Below are 21013 nucleotides of genomic sequence, written 5' to 3' on the forward strand. Positions count from 1 at the left end.
TTACACATTAGGGGTTGTGCTGTCAAAGAAACAAGACACGAAAAACACATAAATACATTTCATTTATTTATTGATTTTTATTTCTTTCTTTTCCTGATTTCTTCTTCACATCACAACCTCAAGCTGGTAATTTTATCCCCATAAACAAGATAAGTAACATTCAAAAAGTGGAAGCTATTCCCCGAACTACAACCATAGATGTTTTCATTAAAAATGTTAGTATTGTATTTTCTTTCTGTGTCTCAAATCTACATAAACTGATCTCATTGGAGATTTAAAAAACAAAAAAGTTTACAAAAAATAAATGCTATTTTCTTTACTGTGTCAGACACTTTGGTTTATGACCAAATACCTGCAGAACTAATAACATTCCCATCAACCTCAGTTGTACTTTGTTTCTACTGCTAATTAGCTAATGTAAGTATGCTATCAGTTTGTCAAGTACAGCCTTGCAGAGCTGCCAGCATCACTGAATGCTGTTTTGTTGTATGTTTTCCCTCTGCTTACCTCTCTCCATCCAGAAGCCTCCTGTACTCGGCGATCTCCAGCTCTAGTCTGTTCTTGATGTCCAACAAGTCAGCGTACATGCCCTTTTGGTTCTCCAGGTCGGCCCTCAGCTGGGCCAGCTGCTCCTCCAGAGCCTCCACCTGCCTCTGGTAACCTGCCAGCATGGTGGCGTAGCGGCTCCTGGTCTCAGCCAGACTGGCCTCCAGAGCTCCTTTCTGTTCAGGAGGAAGAGGAAGACACTGGGGTCAACTGTATTACTATAAGTTTGACTCAACAGTAAGACCACCCTTATACTTACTGAGATACTTCTTCAAAGTGAAAGTGCATGATACAGCTCTAGATAAACGTTTTTCATCACAAAAACTACTCTAACCACTACATTCCATCAAAACACCAGGGCAGACCAGACACTTCTGTTGAACTATCTCAACGTTGTTTTTCCAAATGACATAATAGCTGATCTGATAAAACCTGCCTCCATATGAACGCTTCAAATATAACAGCAATTTTGTAACTTGATAAAGATTTCCCCCTTGGATAATGCTGTTGCCCTTTTACCTCTAATCAACACAGACCGGGGCTGTAACAGTTTGTGCATTGGTGCAGAACCATCATGGTTAAGGGGTCATGGTCCAGTACATACAGCTGCACGCAGAATACATGGAATGTAGATTAATGGAAATAATGCATCACCAAATTTAACAAGTTTCACCCCAAAAATTTTAAGCTGTATGCCCGATTAGCACAACAAGCTGATTGTTGTTTCAGTTAGTTATACTTTGGTGATAAATGGCCTTTTACAAATATTTTTGTGTTTTCTTACCTTGCTGATCTGAGCCTGCAGTTTGATCTCCAGGGTCTGAAGAGTTCGTCTGATCTCTCCGATCTCAGTCTTGGATGTCTGCAACGTCTCTGTGCTGGCAGCCACCTCTTTGTTCAGGTCAGCTGTCTGTGAAAAACAAGTACCAGTGATTTGTTGATCAAATATGAGAATATCAGACAGCAACGTGATGTATTGTGATATTATCTGCTAAATATCTTGTAACAGAAGAACTGAAAACAATAAAAAGTCAATTAGTACAAAGAAAAAAAAATACAAAGCTGAAAAAGTATAAATTAAAAAAAAAAACCTAAAACAAACGTATCTACTTGGTTTAAAAAAGAAAAACAAATCCTAAATGACTAAAAGGTCACTGGAATAAAAACTTATGAAACTTGAAAAATATACATATATAAAACAAAAACACTGAACAACAAAAGGTGGTTATCATGTAACTTTTGTAGGAGCAGGTTTTGGACAGAAGGGAGCAGCATTGATCACATTCAGGGCATTGAACAGGACTTTATGTCCTCACCTTGGCCTGGAACCAGGCCTCCAGGTCTCTGCGGTTCTTGTCAGCGACAGTCTCGTAGTGCTCTCTGATTCCAGCCATGATGGCAGCCAGATCCTCCTGAGGAGCAGCGTCCACCTCCACGTTCACCTGACCTCCCATCAGAGCTCTCAGAGCCAGCAGGTCCTGCAAGAAGTCGCAGATTAAACCTCTTGCATTTTATCTTAATTTCTTGTTCTGTCGGGTTTCAGTGGTCTTACCTCCTCGTGGTTCTTCTTCAGCTGGATCAGCTCATCTTTCAGACCCTCCACCTGTATTTCAAGGTCCCTTCGGCTCAGTGTCAGCTCTTGCAGGGCCCTCTTCAGCCCAGCAATGTCAGCCTCTACTGACTGACGTAAGGCCAGTTCATTCTCGTACCTGAAGGAGCACGAGAATGAGTTTAAGAGACTCACCAAGTGACTGTGGAGAACATGCTCAAAAAGACAAATTGTTTCAGATTATGTTATGTTGTGGGCTCACCAAACAATTTCACATAAAAAGAAACGAAGTCTCACACTCACTTGACTCTGAAGTCATCAGTGGCCAGCTTGGCGTTGTCAATGGTGAGGATGAAGGCGGCGTTGTCACGAGAAGCAAGCCTGATCTGAGCAGAAAGAAAGACAGAATCTGTGTGGGTAACTGGCAGTTTGACTGAAAGGCTTTGGGAGACTTATTTCAGCTTCCCTAAAGATCAAAATTAAAATCAAACTGGTAAATGAACATCTGTAGTGGCTGCATGGAACTCTGTGGCTACCAGGTGGCTCTAAAAACTTCTGTATTATGAAACTTTAAAACCTACATTTAAAAACCAAAGATATTAACTTCATAACTTCAAACTTTCAACTTAAAAAAAATCTAAAATTAAAACTACATTGCTAGAAATGTTATTTACCTTAATGCTTCGTCAACTAAAACTTTTAACTGAAAGCTACGACCCAGAAATTACATTAACAAACTGTTATCCATTAAATAAATAAAAAATAATAAAAAAATCAATTTAGTGTGTTCTTTAAAAATAAAATTTCAAAAACCCTAATAAGTTTTACAACTCAATGAATCTAAAAGAACATAGTAGCAATTAAAAACTAAATTAAACTATACTAAACTAAACTTATATTTCACAAAACAAACAGTTTTTAATTTAATCGTGCTCAGTTGGCTTTGTTTCTCTGGTTACATCACCAAATTATGTCACCTGTCGACCCCACTGCCACCCCACCCTGAAGTGTTGAAATATACTTTGCAATCCAAACATCTTTTACTGCAAACATTCTTAACTCATATTTACCGAGGATAACTGAACAAACATGTACATATTTACTTGTCATATGTTAGGCTGTCTGTTGTTTACCCTTTAGTCACTTGTTTGTTTAATTGTACAAACTCAACATTTTTGTTTGCAAAACTTGAAAAAAAAATCCCAACCCCCCAAAACATCCTGTTAGTTATATGTGTATATTATTCAGCTGTGAAAGTTGTACATTCTTCAAGTAAGGTCCACTGCAAGTTAATTGCAAGGTAACTTATTTTAACTCATTTTTAGAAAAGTATGTCAGTAGTCCTAAAGGCAATTCAAAAAGCAAATTACTGCAGTACAACCAATACAGAATGACTACTGGGGAAACTTTAAGTTCATTTGTGTTAATGAGAATAAGGCTTTTAACAAATAAAACATAAACATGATTTTCTGCAATGACTTTTGCAGTGTTAACCCTGTGATCGATGTAAATAAATTGCATTATAGTCTAGCACGGTCCAGCCACAGGTTCCAGATTTTCCCGTAGTCTTTAGTTCAAGGTCCACACATTAAAAAAATTACCACATATTCAATTTTATTTCACAAAATCGAAACAATGCGTTGGAATAGAGGACAAAGGAAAAATAAGATATATTTTATTATTTTTTATGTTAAGAATGAACAACACTTAAAAATACAAGCTTTCTTCTGTATATTCACTGCACTGAAAAATGTGTTGTTTTGGGTTTTTTTGTTTTGCTTTTTTACAAACTTGAGATGTTCACAAGTCGCTTGGAGTCCATGCGGAATGGACACACTTCTGGACCGTGACCCATTAATGGAGAATTTTTTTTTTTAAATCACAAAACATTATGATCAATTTATTAATTGGAAATGTATTATTCTAATTAGTGTTCTAAACGGTATTTTAAAACCAGAATGTGAATTATATGCATAGTTAACTAAAATGAAACCCCCTTAAGATATGATCAACAGGCCAATCATATTGAGACTGGCTTGTAAGGATGTCCTGCCTGAAAGGCTAAAGTGAGGTTAGAGAACGCCCGTACAGCCTAAGGAGAATCGGTATAATCTGCCATTTTCTGCACAAGATGCACATTCTGTCTTTGTGTCCTCACCTGGTCCTGCAGGTCTTTGATGCGGACATTGAAGCTGCTGAAGTTGTTGGCCTCTGGCATGACTCTGCTCTCCAGATACTGTCTGATCTTCATCTCCAGCTCAGCATTGGCCGCCTCCAGGCTGCGCACCTTGTCCAGGTAGCTGGCCAGGCGGTCGTTAAGGTTCTGCATGGTGGCCTTGTCATTGATGGACACATTGGTGGCATCAGCCAGGTTGAAGCCACTGCCAGCACCGGCAGAGGAAACAAAAGAAGCCTTAGAGATACGTACTCCAGACCCTCCGGCTCCTCCGTACACACTGCCAGACCCCATGCTGCCGACCCGGAGGGAGGAGGAGGGGCCCATCATAGTGGAGCCCCTCATAGAGGAAGATATGTAGCTGCTGCGGCTGGAGAAGGAGGTCATGGCTGCTGGTCGGCTGGTCAGTGGCTTTGAGCAGAGAGTGAAGAGCTGCTGAAATGCAGGGCTCCTTATATGACTCAAATACTCCCTGAAGCTGGGATCCTAAACATGCCAGAGGGGCTTCCCACTGTGCAAACAGTGAAGCGCAAACAGGTCTTAGATGAACAGGTGAGGTGCAGCAGGCTGGATTTCTAAAGCTCTCTCCTTTCCCTGTCCGTCAGGGAGGGGAAAGGAGACAGCTATTCAGTGCTTCACAAGAAAATAGCAAAGATAAGAGATTTCTTTTCTATTTTTCAGACTCTATAATCCTCTATGACTGTTAAACTCTTTGGTACCTCAGCAAACTGGCTTGATATCTTTCAAATATTTTCAAAGAGGGTGATTAGCAACTCAACAAGAAATGACCCCAAAGTAGCAAGAAGTTAGTATAAAGTCACAAGAACATTACCCGGAAATAAGCAAAGAAAAAGTAAAAAAGAAAAACAAAAAACAAGAAAATGACCTCAAGAAAGTGCTAAAAAAGTATATATTTTAAATATAAAATTAAAAGAATAATAAATTTAGTTTTCTGAACATTTCCCCTTATTTTTTGATTATATCTAATAATCTTCCCCAGGTTTATTTTCAGATCATTTTTCTTTTAAGAAATTTTCACGTTGATTTACAGAAATCATAGCAATTTTCTCAGGTTTCAGAGGTGCTTATGAAAATCGTCTGAACGCAGCACAAGAAAACTAATCTCAATTGAGGTGTTAAAGGGTTAATTTTGCTTCAACAAATTTATTCATAGTTACATATTATTTTGTTATTTTTCTCTCTTTTGTAACTTTGTGTTTTATTACTCTTTCTTACTCTATTGTGTCCTTTTTTGTTTAGTTTTTGAATCCTTTTTGTCCTTGTCTTGTAAATTTTTCCCCTCAATTTTTATTCTTTTATGTGTTAAAATCTGTGTTATTGAGCGCTTTTCCTTTAGGATGGTCACAATAAAGGCCACTCCAACATGTGGAGTTTGATCTTGAAAAGAAACATTCACAGTCCACAAACCAATGAGTGACGTCACATTAGCTACTTTATTTATTTTTACAGTCTTGGTGTTGCTATAGGTTTAAAACATCTCACATCCTATCAGTCTTGCTTCAGAGTACACCTTGTCTGCTACTTGTTGTCGTTTGCTGCCACCTTTGGAGCTGTTTTGTCCTGGTGCAGATCCAAAATCTTGATCGAATTTTAACACTGCCAATCGCAAAATAAAAAAATAAAAAACATGAAACACAGAAATCATGTAAGACTTCATTTTTATTGAGGAACATATGACAGACTCAGTTTTAGAGTTTACAGCATCTCATTCTGGCTTTATTCTGTCATAAGTGTTGCTGCTGATCACGCTTCCAGAGAAGTCCATTTCCTGCCCAATGGTTACTCCTGGGTGGTATTTTTTGTGGTGGTGACAGTGGTGATGGTGGTGGTAGTTGGGGTGATGGTGGTGTTGGGATTTGTGATGATGCTGCAGGAGGAAAATAAATAATTCAGTTTACTCTGTCTTTTTTCTATTTATTAACATAATCAATGCCAGTCATTCATCAATTGCCAAAATAAGACGGAACGTCATGTGGTCATTCAATAACAGTGAATATTATTTTCTTTTAGTTTATGGCTAATCAATACCAATGACATCGCCTTCAATTTCAGTTGTATCATTGCTGCTAATTAGCTAATGTTAGCATGCTTACATGTTAAGCTAAGATGTTTCATGAGTATTTCCACTTTGCACAACATGTATTAAAGAAGTAACTGCAGTGAAGTCACACTTGAGTCATCCAACTTTTCCTACTACTCACATTCCTCCGTCCAGCAGCCTCCTGTACTCTGCAATCTCCAGCTCCAGTCTGGTCTTGATGTCCAGCAGTTCGGCGTACATGATCTTCTGGTTCTCCAGGTCGGCCCTCAGCTGGGCCAGCTGCTCCTCCAGAGCCTCCACCTGCCTCTGGTAACCTGCCAGCATGTTGGCGTAGCGGCTCCTGGTCTCAGCCAGACTGGCCTCCAGAGCTCCTTTCTGTTCAGGAGGAAGATGCAAGAAGATCAAGTCAGCTGTCAGTTTGACTTTACAGTAAGATAATCCTTTAAAGCCCCCTTCTAGCCAGTGTTACTTCATATTTAATGGCTATCCTTCTTTAATGAATAGAAAAAGGGGGTTCTTTTAGTAGTTGGACATGATCTTTTACCATAGTGATGCGAATGAAGCTGAGTAGCTTCTAAACTGTTTTTCTTTGTCTTTTCCTAGCAAAAAGTAGGGCGTGATTGATGAGCACAAGAAAAAGTTCCTTGAAAGGTTAAAAATTTACATGATAATCCGGAACAGAACAAACAGAACAAATTTAATTGATGACTTGTTGAAGTTAAGTGATTTAGTGTTTTCTTACCTTGCTGATCTGAGCCTGCAGTTTGATCTCCAAAGTCTGAAGAGTTCTTCGGACCTCTCCGATCTCAGTCCTGGACGTCTGCAGGGTCTCAGTGCTCAAAGCTACATCTTTGTTCAGGTCAGCTGTCTGTGGAGCACAGGAACTAATGATGTTATTGATCAAATATCAGAATATCAGATGGCAGCATTATGTAGCATTACACCTGCAACGTCTCACCTTAGCCTGGAACCAGGCCTCCAGGTCTCTGCGGTTCTTGCTGGCGACTTGTTCGTAGTGCTCTCTGATTCCAGCCAACACAAAGGACAGGTCCTGCTGAGGAGCAGCGTCCACCTCCACATTCACCTGTCCTCCCATCTGGGCCCTCAGAGCCAGCAGGTCCTGCAGGAGGACACTAGTTAAACTTCTGTCACTCTATCTTTATTTCATTTTCTGTTTGCTTTCAGTGGTCTTACATCTTCATGGTTCCTCTTCAGCTGAACCAGCTCATCTCTCAGACCTTGCACCTGCATCTCCAGATCTGACCGGGCCAGGGTCAGCTCTTGCAAGACCCTCTTCAACCCGGCGATGTCGGCATCCACTGACTGACGCATGGCCAGCTCATTCTCATACCTGAAAAAAAAACAAGGATGAGCTAAATAAAGTTGCCTCACTGTTGAGATGATGATGGAGAAGGTGCTCAAAAGAACACATTGAATCAGATTATTTTATGTTGCGGTCTTGACACACAATTCATTGTTAAAAAAAATAAAGTCTCAGACTCACTTTACTCTGAAGTCATCAGTGGCCAGCTTGGCGTTGTCGATGGCGAGGATGACGCCAGCGTTTCCACGAGCAGCAAAGTTGATCTGAGAAGTCAAAAAGTTATAACTTTCACTCAGTTTTTAAAAACATAAAGGATTTCTAAAACTCAAACAACCTTAACTGCATTTTAAAACTAAACCTTAAACCTTACATTTAAAACTTACGATCAAAATTTGTAAAAACAAAAACTTTTTAGTTTGTGTTCTCACCTGGTCCTGCAGGTCTTTGATGCGGACGTTGAAGCTGGTGTGATTGTGAGCCTCTGGCAAGGCTCTGTTCTCCAGGAAATGCCTGATCTTCAGCTCCAGGTCAGCATTGGCCTTCTCCAGGTTGCGCACCTTGTCCAGGTAAGTGGCCAGGCGGTCATTGAGGTTCTGCATGGTGAATTTCTCGCTGGCAGTTACGTCAACAGCGTCGGCCAGGTCGAATCCACCTGCACCGGCGGAGGAAACGAAGGAGGCCTTGGAGACACGGACTCCAGACCCACCAGCACCTCCGTACACGCTGCCGGCCCCCAGGCTGACTCTTTGGGACACGGCGGGGGCCATGAGAATGGAGCTCCTCATGGGGGATGATTTGTAGCTGCTGCGGCTGGAGAAGGAGGTCATGGCTGCTGGTCGGCTGGTTGTCGGCTCTGAGTGGAGAGTGAAGAGGTGCTGGGACGGCAGCTCCTTTTATGCCTCGAAATGAGGCAGGGGGTGTGGTGGCAGGTCAGGTTGAGATGCCAAAAATGCTAGGTATGTCACAGTGCCGCCATGGAAGCCCTGAGAGCCAACCAGTCTGAGCTGAGTGGTAGAGGTCCAGCAGGTCAGGTGGGTATTCAACTGAGAGAGATAGTCGATTTCAGCTCCTCCAGAAGAGGCTTCAGGGCCTCCAGCCCCATTGCTGACATCTCCGAGGGGACCGACAGCTTTTTGTTCCGGTCCTGTCAGTCCACACCAGGCCCTGAGGACCAGACCTCAAATGCTTCATAGCTCACAGGCCTGTCAAACAGATATATTTATGGAGGCAGTCTGAAGTTAAAGTGTTTCTTTAGGGTTCGAGGAATTTCACCTAAGCTGTATAGACTATTAAATCCTTTTCAATTTTCTGCAAAATGCATCATGACAAAGTTGAAAAGGAGTGTTTCTTTTAGCTCAGTTTTCATAGTCTGACAGCTCATTTTCCATGAGTTTAAAAATTCATGATAAATTCTTTAGAGTGTTTTTTAGCTTATGATCCTTAAAATCAAAGCACATTAACACAAACTTATCAGTGTATCACCACTTTAGGTCAATAAAATGTATCAAGAATAACCTCCTGAGAAATAAATATCACTCTTTACAGATTAAAGAAAAGAACATCTCAGAAAATATTTTCTTAACTAATCTACTTGTTACCTCTAAGGGTTATATTGCGACCCCTTTGGGGGTCTTTACCCCCATGTTGGTGTCCACTGATTTGGAGGACTTTGAAGTTGAAATAAAAGAAAAGAGACATTAGCTCCACAGTTTTAGGTGAAAATAAATACATTATATTAAAAGACCTCCAGTAATCCCCACCACCATCATGCAGGGAAGCATCATTTAAAGAGATGAATTTTAAATATAAAATGACATTTAGTCATTTTTCAAGGTTGGTGGCTCAGATAGGAGGGGAAATAAAGGTTATTGTAAATCATCAGATTACTATTTTATGTACATTTTACATTATATAAGTAGAAATTAGTAAAGACTAAAAATCAAGAGCTGAAGTCAATAAAAAATTCTGTCCGGTTTGTGTTTTCTCAGGTGTACCATTGGGTATAAAAAGTAATTTCTATTTATCAGACTTTTATTTTGAACAAGTTCTGCAGTCTTGAAGAAGACTAGTAAAGTCAAATAATATTTTACAAAATAAATTCAGACATGTTTGTGAGACATTAATTACATTCATTTTGCTACAAACGTTCCCTACTTTTCAGTAATCTTGTGACTCTTCAGCTGTGTCTTGCAACTCCTCTGGGTTGGTGAGGAAGCACAGACTCAAGCCACGTTCAGACGAGAATGGCCCTTCTAAAAACCGAAAAGGCTTTCCTTTGCACTTTTAAAAGAATATAATATTCACAACATTGTGAAAATGATCATTGTGTACACAGATCCACAAAAACAACCAAAAACCCTGTAGTATGATTCCAGCCATAACTTTATAATTTTAAAATGACACACCATAGAAGAACACCGAGCCCGTGGGCAAAGTGCTGCCATGACGTCACTGTTCTCACAGGATCCGCACAGTTTGGACTTGCATTTTCAATAGAACACCCTGGAATGTAGTTTCAAAAGTTTGTGTTTTCAGGCCCCCAAAACACTGCTGTCGTGCAAACGAAAGGCCAAACCACAACAAAAATTTCACATTTCGTGCAAGAACTGTCTTGAAAATGGCCCCTTAGAGGAAATGCAAAGACATATTAGACTAATTTGATACATTTTTAAAGTACACTTAAATCATCTAATCACAAAGAGATGGAATGTTGTCAGAATAACTCCATTAATTGTGTAAGAGAAACAGTAATAATGTTCTCTGAACCAAAAAGACTATCAAAATTCCAGCGGGCACACCGTGATGTGCAGATTATCATCAGCTGTTTGTTCTAAAGTTTTCTAATTTCTGTCTGTGAAACTTGTCTTTAGTGTCATACTGTCAGTGCACACCTGATAGATGAGGGAGCAGGAATGGAGCTTCACCAGACGGACCTGTTCAGTTGTTGGGTCCCTGGGGGACTTGTTGCTCCTGTCCCGTCAGTCTACACAGAGCCCTGAGGACCTCCAACAGCACACAGCTTACAGCTCTGTCCTCAGGGAGATATTAAAGAAGACTAACAGACTCACACTTATTGATAGTGTCACTGCGGTCACAGTCACTTAGCTTGAGTACTGTAGCGACGCCCGCATTTCCCATTATGCCCAGATCTGGACTGAGTATTTTCCAGTTTGTGGTTAAATAAGCTGTTTTGTTTTCCAAAATGTGAAGTGTCACTTTTTGTCAGTGTTTATAATGTGTCTGTTCAAAACATGGCAGTTTATACTGTTTTTTTGTCATCTTAGTTTTGGTTTATAGTTTACACCATGAGTGAGTTGACTTTTCATAATTCCAGCTGCATTTCAGCAATTAGGTTAACTGACATTCAGCATCATGCGACCTCTAGCCAGTGGTACTACTCTAATTTGTTCCCTGTCTCCTGCCTAACAAACACCCTCATGGTTCATGAATACCTACTAGTTGAGAAATAAGTGAACTGATATTTTAGTGACGAGGAAGGTGTGCTGTCATCAGATTGCTTTATTGAAACTACTTGTTGGGTAACTTAACCAACTTATTCTACTCTGGAGAATGTTTGGTGTGCTCCTTCACCAGCCTATTCACACACCCACACAGTACATCTAATCTAATCTAAACTAACTTTGAAGCCTTCTGGCATTAAGGCAAAGGCTTTATCACCCAGATTCACTTGCTACAATAACATTGCAGTCTATGGGCTGTTGGGGACATTATTCACAATCACCATGCATATGTACTTTGATTTGATTTGATTTTTATTTATTTTCGAACATGTAAAAAAGGAAATATAGAAATATTGCCAAACACACTGACAAAAAGCAAAGTAAAAATTACAAACACTGAAAAATATGACTCGCTTCACATATTTGAAAAGGAGTGAGAGGAAGTAAAAACTTTTTCAATCCCACCCCTTCCCCATAAGTAATTAAATATATACATACAACCACATAATAAAATTACATTTCTACATTTACAGCCTTTTTTCAAAGCCTTTCTTTATCCCTGTGCCTTGTGAAAATGTTGTTTTTATACAGAATATGAAACTGGTTTATGTCTGGACATTGCTTTAGCTCAACACATAAACTGTTCCATAGTATAACTCCACAGAGTGATAAACAAAAACTTTTTCTGGTCATCCTAAAACCATGCAATTTAGAAATAAAATTTTCCCCTTTCTGTGGAAGTAGTTTCTCATTAGCTTTAATGTTATTTATGGTTTTACTCTCTCTCTCTCTCTCTCTCTCTCTCTCTCTCTCACTCACACTCACACACACACACACACACACACACACACACACACACGTTAAACCAAACCCATTTACATACTGAACTTAAAACCTGACACAAGTGAAATGCTTTTACACACAAATGAAATGCACTCAACTGAACCAAAAATGGAAAAATGATACGCTCACATGCACAACTAAAAAGTGCTTATAAAAACTGTTGAAAAGTGTTTACATATAAAATTTGCTCTGACACACCGTAGAAATGCTCTCATACAATACATCAAATCAAAATAATTAAATAACCTTTGTTATAGTTGATGATTTCCTGTGTTTTGAAAGAATTTAGATATCGTAATTGAAACTTAAAATCTTGTAATTTGGAAAAACAAGATTTTGACATAAGACTGAAAAATAAAATTAAAACTTATATTCATGCAAAATGTACGTTTTTTCCAAGTAATTTTAAAGCCTTGTTTTCAAAATATATTCATACTTTGAGCACCTCCACTCAAACCAATTATTCATCTTCTGAAGCTAGCAATCTAGTTTGGTGTCAGCTTTTCAATATCACAGCATTCATATTGCATTTTTTTTGTTAGTTTTTATTTAGGCAAACCAATAAAATAAAATTAATTAATTAATAAAGTTTTTTGCCAACATGCCCTTTTAACACCTGAATTAGGGAGGGGGCGGGGTGTTTCCCTTAAATTATACTTCTTTTTCTGCAAATGTAAAGCGGAGTGTATGACAAAAACACATAAACAGCAGACACAATGTCAGACTTTTTATTTAAGAACTTCACAGAGACTTAATTTACATTTTACAGCATTTAATTCTATCTCTCTTCTGGTTTTACTGCTGCTGCTGATGATGATGATCTGCTTTGCAGAGGAGTTCACTTCCTATCCTTCTTCCTATCCTGCAGAACAGAAAAGAAAAAGTTCCATTTATTTTGACTTTTGTATTATTTTTCTGTGAGATGAGATTGAAAATTATGATTTTTATTGTTTGAAAAGAAATGTTTGAAATAACTTGGATGACTTTTCTCTCTACTCACATTCCTCCGTCCAGCAGCCTCCTGTACTCTGCAATCTCCAGCTCCAGTCTGGTCTTGATGTCCAGCAGGTCAGCGTACATGATCCTCTGGTTCTCCAGGTCGGCCCTCAGCTGGCCCAGCTGCTCCTCCAGAGTCTCCACCTGCCTCTGGTAACCTGCCAGCATAGTGGCGTAGCGGCTCCTGGTCTCAGTCAGAATGGCCTCCAGAGCTCCTTTCTGTTAAGGAAGAAGAATGAAGACAGTCAGGTCAGCTGTGTTTGACCTAACAGCAAGATAACCCCTAAATACATTATACATAAGACTAACTGGTTGAAAGAAGGTTGGAGAAGGTTGGAAGACAAGATCAAGGAAGCCCAGAGGAACCTTCGTCAACTAACAGAGGTACAGAAGGGGGCCATAACAGACAGATCCTGGAGAAATATGAAGTACAACAAGATGTCCATAAGTAAGCCTCTAGAGACTGCCAAACAAAGACTAACACCTCTGGCTGCTAAGTTGAACTAGAGAAGTGGAGGCCAAGAGAATAAATGGCATGTCTTCTAAAGATCCAGCAAGGGCATACTCCTAGCTGCAACAGAACTATAACAAAAGAATAAACCCAACAAAAGTTGAGACTGTGGGATAGTTAAAGGGCATCTGGGAAAAAGAGGAATCACGCAACACTAATGCCAAGTGGAAGGTGGACCACACAACCTCCCAGAACAAGGACCAGTCACCATCACCGGGGCAGACATTCAATGAATATCAGGCATGAAGAGCTGGACAACACCAGGACCTGACATGATCCACTCCTACTCTCTGAAAAAGCTAAAAGCACTGCACGATCACCTGGCAACACAAATAACTGAGCCACTGGAAGCCGGCACTCTTCCAGACTGGCTAACACAAGGCTAGACAATACTAGTTCGGACAGATACTTACAAGGGTGCAACACTTACTAACTACCAATCAATAACCTTCCTTACCACAACATGGAAGCTCCTCTCAGAGATCATAGCAGCTAAGCTGAGTAAGCAAAAAAGTCAATACATGAGCAAATACCAGAGGGTCAAAGCACCAGTTACTGGTTGACGGAGCAGTCACCCAAGATTCTAAGTCTATGCTGACCAACCTGAGCATCATCTGGATTATCTACAAGAAAGCCTACAATTCAGTACCCCACACATGGATACTAGAGTACCTAGGACTATACAAACCAACAACAGTATACTCAAAAAATTAATCAAGAACTCACTGCACTGTGGAAATCAGCATTTGAAGTCTCCTGATTCATCACCTGATTATTTCATTATTTGGTTGACCAGCTGCTTATCGTTTGACTTTATTTCTTGCGGTGTTGTTGGTAAAGATAAGTCTGAACTGTAACTTGCAATTAGTGTTTTGATGTTTCGTTTATTAACTTTACTAAGTTTACTGTGATTATTTTTGAGCAAGTTGCAGATAATTGTATTTTTTTAAATTATTATTATTATTTCGTGATTTATTTTATAATTTGCATAGCAAACCTGAGTGCCCTCTTTATATTACTGGAGAAAGTAATAATTCTCAGGGTGAAATTCCCATGTTCCCAGAGTTATATGGCTATCTTTTGAGCTAATGTTGTATTATATAGATTAAATAATATCCCAATCCTCACTGCACACAGGCATTCAATGTTGTTTTTCAGCCTGGCACCTTATGTGCAAAGATTTCTCCAGATCCTCCAAATATTTTGATGATATTTGAAAATGTTGAAATTCTACATTTCTTGCAATGGTGCATTGAGAAACTTTGTTCTTTGGGGCTATTTGCCCTCAGTTTTTCCACAAAGTAATCATACCTGCTTGTGAACGGCTGAGCCTTTTTAGGGTGCCTTTTTAGGGTAAAATCAGTTTAAACTTCAATTATGTTGTCTTCATACTACATTCAATTGAGTGTAAGTCAGAATGGAATTTTAAATAACTGCAATCTGTTTTTATTTAGGTTTCACACTTTTTTTTTTTTTTTTAAATGAAGTTGTAAAAGCTCTGTGGGATTATTAAGTAAGCTAGCTAACTAGCCAGCTGCATTTGCAGTTTTGGACAGAGGAAAAAGGATCACCTCATTATTCTTGTCTCATCTGTTGTTGTTTTTTTTCTTATTTGTTTATAGTTATTATTATTAACTCAGTGATAATTATGTTTATTGGCAGTTAAACATAAAAAAACACAACATAAAAAAACACATGAACACAATGTCAGACTTAATTTTTATTGAAAACCTCAGACAGACTCAGATTGCATTTTACAGCATTTGATTTTGGCTGTATTCTGGTCTTACTGCTGCTGCTGATCTATTGTGCAGAGGCTTCCTCTTTCTGCTCAGTTTCCACCACCTTGGAGGTTGTGATAACACTGCAGGACAGGAAAGAAATATGTCAGTTTATTTTGATATTTTATTTTGATTATTTTTATTTTTTTATTTATTATCTCTATTTCTGTCTGATGAAACTGAAAATGATTATTTGTGATATATACAAACAGACAAATGACGTTTTTAAATGATGATACAAAATCACAATTTTAAAGAACATTTCAAGCCATGCTAGAAACAGTAATGGATGTTAATGTCTGACTCTTCATCTAGCACCATCATCAGGTCAGCATTTCAGTATGTCCACTACACATTTTCCATCAGCCTTGGCTATATACTTATACTGTATACTGAAAATTGGCAAATATTAACATGCTAATATGCCAAGCTGTTTTGTGAGTTTTTGTCCAATTTACAAACAACTACAAATATTGTCAAATGTCTAACTGCTAATGCTGATTTACTTTGCAGAGGAGGTCACTACTAGTGCAGTGGGCACCACTGTGGGGGTTGTGATTACACTGCAGGACAAAAAAGAAATACTCAAGTTTATTTTGACCCTTTTTGAATATGTCTCTCTCTATTTCTGTCTCATGAGACAAAAAATATATATATATATATTTTTTTAATTGATTTTTGTGTATTTGTCCAATTTACTCAACAAATAAAGTGTTACCAGCAGTAAAAACACATTGAGGTTATTGAACCTTTCTCTCTACTCACATTCCTCCGTCCAGCAGCCTCCTGTACTCTGCAATCTCCAGCTCCAGCCTGGTCTTGATGTCCAGCAGGTCGGCGTACATGATCCCCTGGTTCTCCAGGTCGGCCCTCAGCTGGCCCAGCTGCTCCTCCAGAGTCTCCACCTGCCTCTGGTAACCTGCCAGCATGTTGGCGTAGCGGCTCCTGGTCTCAGCCAGACTGGCCTCCAGAGCTCCTTTCTGTTCAGGAGGAAGAAGGAAAACGATCAGGTCAGATCAGCTGTTTTTTTTTAAGGGGGCAGTTTATGGACAATGTCCTATTTACAGCAGATGAAGTGTGACAGGAAAGAGGGCAGAGAGAGGGGGAATACCAGGCAGAAAAGAACCCAAACCCGGGCTGCTTCCAAGGTCTGAGCCTCTATTGGGTGTCAGGACGTTCTTATTCCGAAAAAAGGTCAAATATGTCTGCTCTGTCAGTGCTTTCAGTGTACGAGCACAACGCCAAAAAGCTACCTCTGCATTCACCTGGAATGCGGCTGTACGGCATCAGATGAGAACTAAGCCGGACAGAACTGGTGACATTGTCATCATACGACAGCTGGACACCACTAGGTACATCCACATGCAATACACACAGTCTGCGTCTCTTGAAAAGGCAGATAGATAGAACCAGTAGAGTGCACATGCAATGCAGAAGGACAGCGTAAGGTAAAAATGCTGCTGTCAACAATGTAATATAACAAGCGCAAGTTTGCTTATACACCTTTTGGAAGGGGGGGAAGGGCACCACTTACATCAGACTTTGCTGCAGGAGTCCAGGGTTCCCTTCCTGTGAGGATGTGAGTTTGTTTTTTCCACACCTTACCGTGTGCCTCCTTTGCCTAAATCTTACCATCTGTGACTGTTGATATCACGTTGATATCACAGTAACAGTATCCCCGGGCGTAAACAGCTGACTGAATACCTAAGTAGACATGGAAGGTTACTGACAGAGTGGCACCATATGACAAGCTGGGACGAGAACGTGTTGAGAGTGCACACTCCACCCATTAAGCTAAAGGCCGCAAAGAAATATAGTTATGAATACAACATGCAAGAGGAATTTGTTTTCTACAGTTGATGACTTTGTAAAGTTGACTGATTTAGAGTTTTCTTACCTTGCTGATCTGAGCCTGCAGTTTGATCTCCAGAGTCTGGAGATGTCTTCTGATCTCTCCAATCTCAGTCCTGGACGTCTGCAGGGTCTCAGTGCTCAAAGATACATCTTTGTTCAGGTCAGCTGTCTGTGGAGCACAGGAACTAATGATGTTATTGATCAAATATCAGAATATCAGATGGCAGCGTGATGTAGCATTACACCAACACTGTCTCACCTTAGCCTGGAACCAGGCCTCCAGGTCTCTGCGGTTCTTGCTGGCAACTTGTTCATAGTGCTCTCTGACTCCAGCCAGCACAAAGGACAGGTCCTGCTGAGGAGCAGCGTCCACCTCCACATTCACCTGTCCTCTCATCTGGGCCCTCAGAGCCAGCAGGTCCTGCAGGAGGACACTAGTTAAACTTCTGTCATTTTATCTTATCTGTTTTACTGTCTGCTTTCAGTGATCTTACCTCCTCATGGTTCTTCTTCAACTGGACCAGCTCGTCTCTCAGACCCTCCACCACCTTCTCCAGGTCAGACCGGCTCAGGGTCAGCTCTTGCAGGACCCTCTTCAGCCCAGCAATGTCAGCATCGACAGTTTGATGCATGGACAGCTCGTTCTCATATCTGAAAAAAAAAACGAGAATGAGATCAAAGCACTCACCTCTCTGTTGAGATGATTGGGAGGAAGGTGTTCAAAATAAGACATTCAATCAGATTGTTTTATGATTCGGTCTTGACACACAATTTGATAATAAAAGAAACAAAGTCTTACACTTACTTGACTCTGAAGTCGTCGGCGGCTAGCTTGGCATTGTCGATGGCGAGGATGACGAGAGCATTTTCACGAGCAGCGGCATTGATCTGAAAAGTTGACAAATTCAAACTAAAGCACTGTAGTTCAAATAGTTACAAGAGAAGACAATGCATTTGAAAAAAAAAAAAAACTTAAATAACAATAAAATTAAGAAAGCCATTGTACACTCAAAGACTTAAACTTAAATCAAAAATGTAAAAAGTTAAAATCAGAATGAAAAAAAATCAAAAAGTTTTTAGTTTGTGTACTCACCTGGTCTTGGAGGTCTTTGATGCGGACGTTGAAGCTGGTGTAGTTATGAGCCTCCGGCAAGGTTTTATTGTCCAGGAAATGCCTGATCTTCAGCTCCAGTTCAGCATTGGCCTTCTCCAGGTTGCGCACCTTGTCAAGGTAGGTGGCCAGGCGGTCATTGAGGTTCTGCATAGTGAATTTCTCACTGGCAGTTACGTCAACAGCATCAGCCAGGTCAGTTAGGTTGAAGGCACCTCCAGCACCAGCGGAGGAAACGAAGGAGGCCTTGGAGACACGGACTCCAGACCCTCCAGCTCCTCCATACACACTGCCAGCCCCACTGCTGGCTCGGTGGGACATGGCGGGGGCCATGATGATGGAGCTTCTCATTGGGGAGGATATGTAGCTGCTGCGGCTGGAGAAGGAGGTCATGGCTGCTGGTCGGCTGGTCGGCGGCTCTGAGCAGAGAGTGAAGAAGTGCTGGGACAGCAGCTCCTTTTATGCCTCGAAAAGATGCTGTGGGGTATGGTGGTAGGTTGTGTTTGGATGCCAAACATGCCAGGTGGGTCGCAGGTCAGCCCCTGGGCCTAGAGATCCAACCTGGTGGAGCTGAGTGGTTAGGATCCAGCAGGTAAGATGGATCTCCAGCTAAGAGAGAAAGACTATTCCAACTATTCTAAGAGAGGCTTCTGGGCCTCCCAGGCCTATGGCTGACATCTCAGAGTGGCCTGACAGCTGTTTGTTCCGGATGGTCCGGTGTCGTCAGTCCACACCGAGCCCCGAGGACCAGACCTCAAGTGTGTCACAGCTTACAGGCCTGTCAACAGATAGATTCAAGGAAGATCAACAGTCTGAATTTCAAATGTTTCTTAAGAGGTCATCACAAATCTAAAAACTAGCATGTTTACCTGAGCTCATTTTTCACGCTTTGACAGCTTGTCTTTTTTTTGTTTAGATACTTGCAATGACCCTTCCGATGGCTTGTGACCCTTTCAACTGAAGCAAATTAACTCATCACAGGTTAAGCTGAGGGCACTTAAAGCAAAAAGTGTTATTTACTTCAAGAGGAATTTGACGCATATTTTATAGGCCTCAACAACAACAACAATAATAATAGTAATAATAATAATAACAACCTTTATTGATATATCACTTTTCAAAACAAAGTTACAAATTGCTTTAATATATATATATATATATATATATATATATATATATATATATATATATATATATATATATATATATATATATATTAAACACATGATAGAGAGTAAAATTTGTGAAATAAAATGACTTCAACAATTACTAGCTTTAAGGGTAAGAGAATGCCTTTGTATATGACTAAAAGTATGTTTGTATATAATGCTATAATGCTAAAATAAACCTTTATTGTCTCCTTTTTCTCCTAAGGAAGACAATAAAAGCTAATGTTATCTTAATTTATAAATCAAATAAAGGAAAAAGTTTGCTGAGGCCATAAACATTGTGAAATCAAAACTGAGTAATATATATGTATATATATATATATATATATATATAGAGATGGTTTCAAAATATGCATAAGGAACTTGTCAGTCTGATCTCCTCAGGGAGGCTCCTCCAGAGAGTCAGCACCTTAACTGGCCCTAAGATGTCATTTGTGTAAATATTGTTGATTCAGACATATGTAGGAGTTACAGTAGTCCATTAAGGGATAGCCAAACACGTGTATGACAATCTCTAGATGTCTACAGGATAAAACTGAACTTATTTTTGAGAGTCTCCTGAGCTACAGAAAAGAGGACTGGACCTCCGTATTAACATGCTTGTTCAGGTATAGGTTATTAGTAAATATGACACCAAGATTTTTACAGTTTTGGGCTGTATTTTGGAACAGTTAGCCCTGGTATTGTGGACTACAAGCATTAACTGTGCCAGGGCCAATATTAATTACCTCAGTTGCAGTCTTAGCTGCAGGGAGTTGTGGGTGGTCCAGCTTTTAAGGTCATGGGTGCAGTTTTTGAATGTATTAATTTGATGAAAATCACTGTGGTTAAAAGAGAGATACAAATGAGTGTCATCTGCATAGGAATGGAAGCTTACATTATGCCTACAAATAACATGCCCCAGGAGCAATATGTACAGAGAAAACAGTAGTGGTCCAAGGACAGACTCCTGTGGTATGGAAACACTAAAAGATCTGTCTGGTAGGTAGGAATAAAAGCACTTTAAAATAGAAACAGAGATGACAAGCCCAATCCCTGAGTCATTCTAATAAAACTGAAAGGTCAGCTACTTGTTTTCTATCAGTTAACTCTAAAGACCATCAAGCACTTCTTGCTATCTACGCTATGAAAATTAACAACTTCATTTGATTTGTTTTTATTTGGTTGCAAAATACATAATTGATTTGTTATGTAATCTGTTACATGGAAACTCTTATTTGTTGCCATTATTCAAAAGTTGTTGTTTTTGTCTCCTGTCAAACTTGTATTTGTTTTGAATTGTTCTACACATAAAATGGTTTGTTATGTTATTCATGTTGTGGAATAATGTGTGGCAGTCACTTAATAACAGGACATCTCAAAACATTATGCATATTTAAGGCAACAGGTCACTGATAATGATATGCAGGGAATTTTGGAGGACAATACCCATTTTCTATAATTTATTACCCCACTAAAACCAAACTTATAAAATCAAGTACTTGAACAAACATCAGAGTGATGAGAGCTACCTTCAGTGCCAGAAACCATCTTTAGGAAAAATTAATATGGCATGTACTTTGAATTTTTAGTTTGGCCTATATCCCATTCACTAACATGGAGGGGCGGGCTCTATGACCGCTATGATACT

At 39.7% G+C, this 21013-nt stretch overlaps 3 protein-coding genes across 3 annotated transcripts; all 3 read right to left on the reverse strand.

The window, feature by feature from the left end:
- On the reverse strand, nt 1-4658 carry LOC121956200 (keratin, type I cytoskeletal 50 kDa-like). Its single transcript, XM_088069048.1, has 7 exons — nt 4254-4658; nt 2399-2481; nt 2099-2255; nt 1863-2024; nt 1331-1456; nt 508-722; nt 1-19 (listed from the first exon to the last, which is right to left on the reverse strand). The coding sequence occupies exons 1-7, from the start codon at nt 4656-4658 to the stop codon at nt 1-3; spliced, it is 1167 nt and encodes a 388-aa protein (XP_087925174.1).
- A 1350-nt stretch (nt 4659-6008) lies between these two features.
- On the reverse strand, nt 6009-8656 carry LOC121938344 (keratin, type I cytoskeletal 50 kDa-like). Its single transcript, XM_088091076.1, has 7 exons — nt 8086-8656; nt 7838-7920; nt 7528-7684; nt 7292-7453; nt 7076-7201; nt 6494-6708; nt 6009-6159 (listed from the first exon to the last, which is right to left on the reverse strand). Exons 1-7 carry the CDS (start codon nt 8482-8484, stop codon nt 6072-6074), a joined length of 1230 nt encoding a protein of 409 aa, XP_087947202.1. The 5' UTR covers nt 8485-8656; the 3' UTR covers nt 6009-6071.
- A 4100-nt stretch (nt 8657-12756) lies between these two features.
- On the reverse strand, nt 12757-18762 carry LOC121966898 (keratin, type I cytoskeletal 50 kDa-like). The gene is made up of 9 exons (XM_088069049.1): nt 18197-18762; nt 17909-17991; nt 17598-17754; nt 17363-17524; nt 17147-17272; nt 16015-16229; nt 13926-13965; nt 12962-13176; nt 12757-12823 (listed from the first exon to the last, which is right to left on the reverse strand). The coding sequence occupies exons 1-9, from the start codon at nt 18605-18607 to the stop codon at nt 12757-12759; spliced, it is 1476 nt and encodes a 491-aa protein (XP_087925175.1). The 5' UTR covers nt 18608-18762.
- Nucleotides 18763-21013: the final 2251 nt, after the last annotated feature.

This window comes from Plectropomus leopardus, chromosome 18, assembly GCF_026936395.1.
Source record: "Plectropomus leopardus strain MGB_pleo_1.0 chromosome 18, ASM2693639v1, whole genome shotgun sequence".
Taxonomy (NCBI): domain Eukaryota; kingdom Metazoa; phylum Chordata; class Actinopteri; order Perciformes; family Serranidae; genus Plectropomus; species Plectropomus leopardus.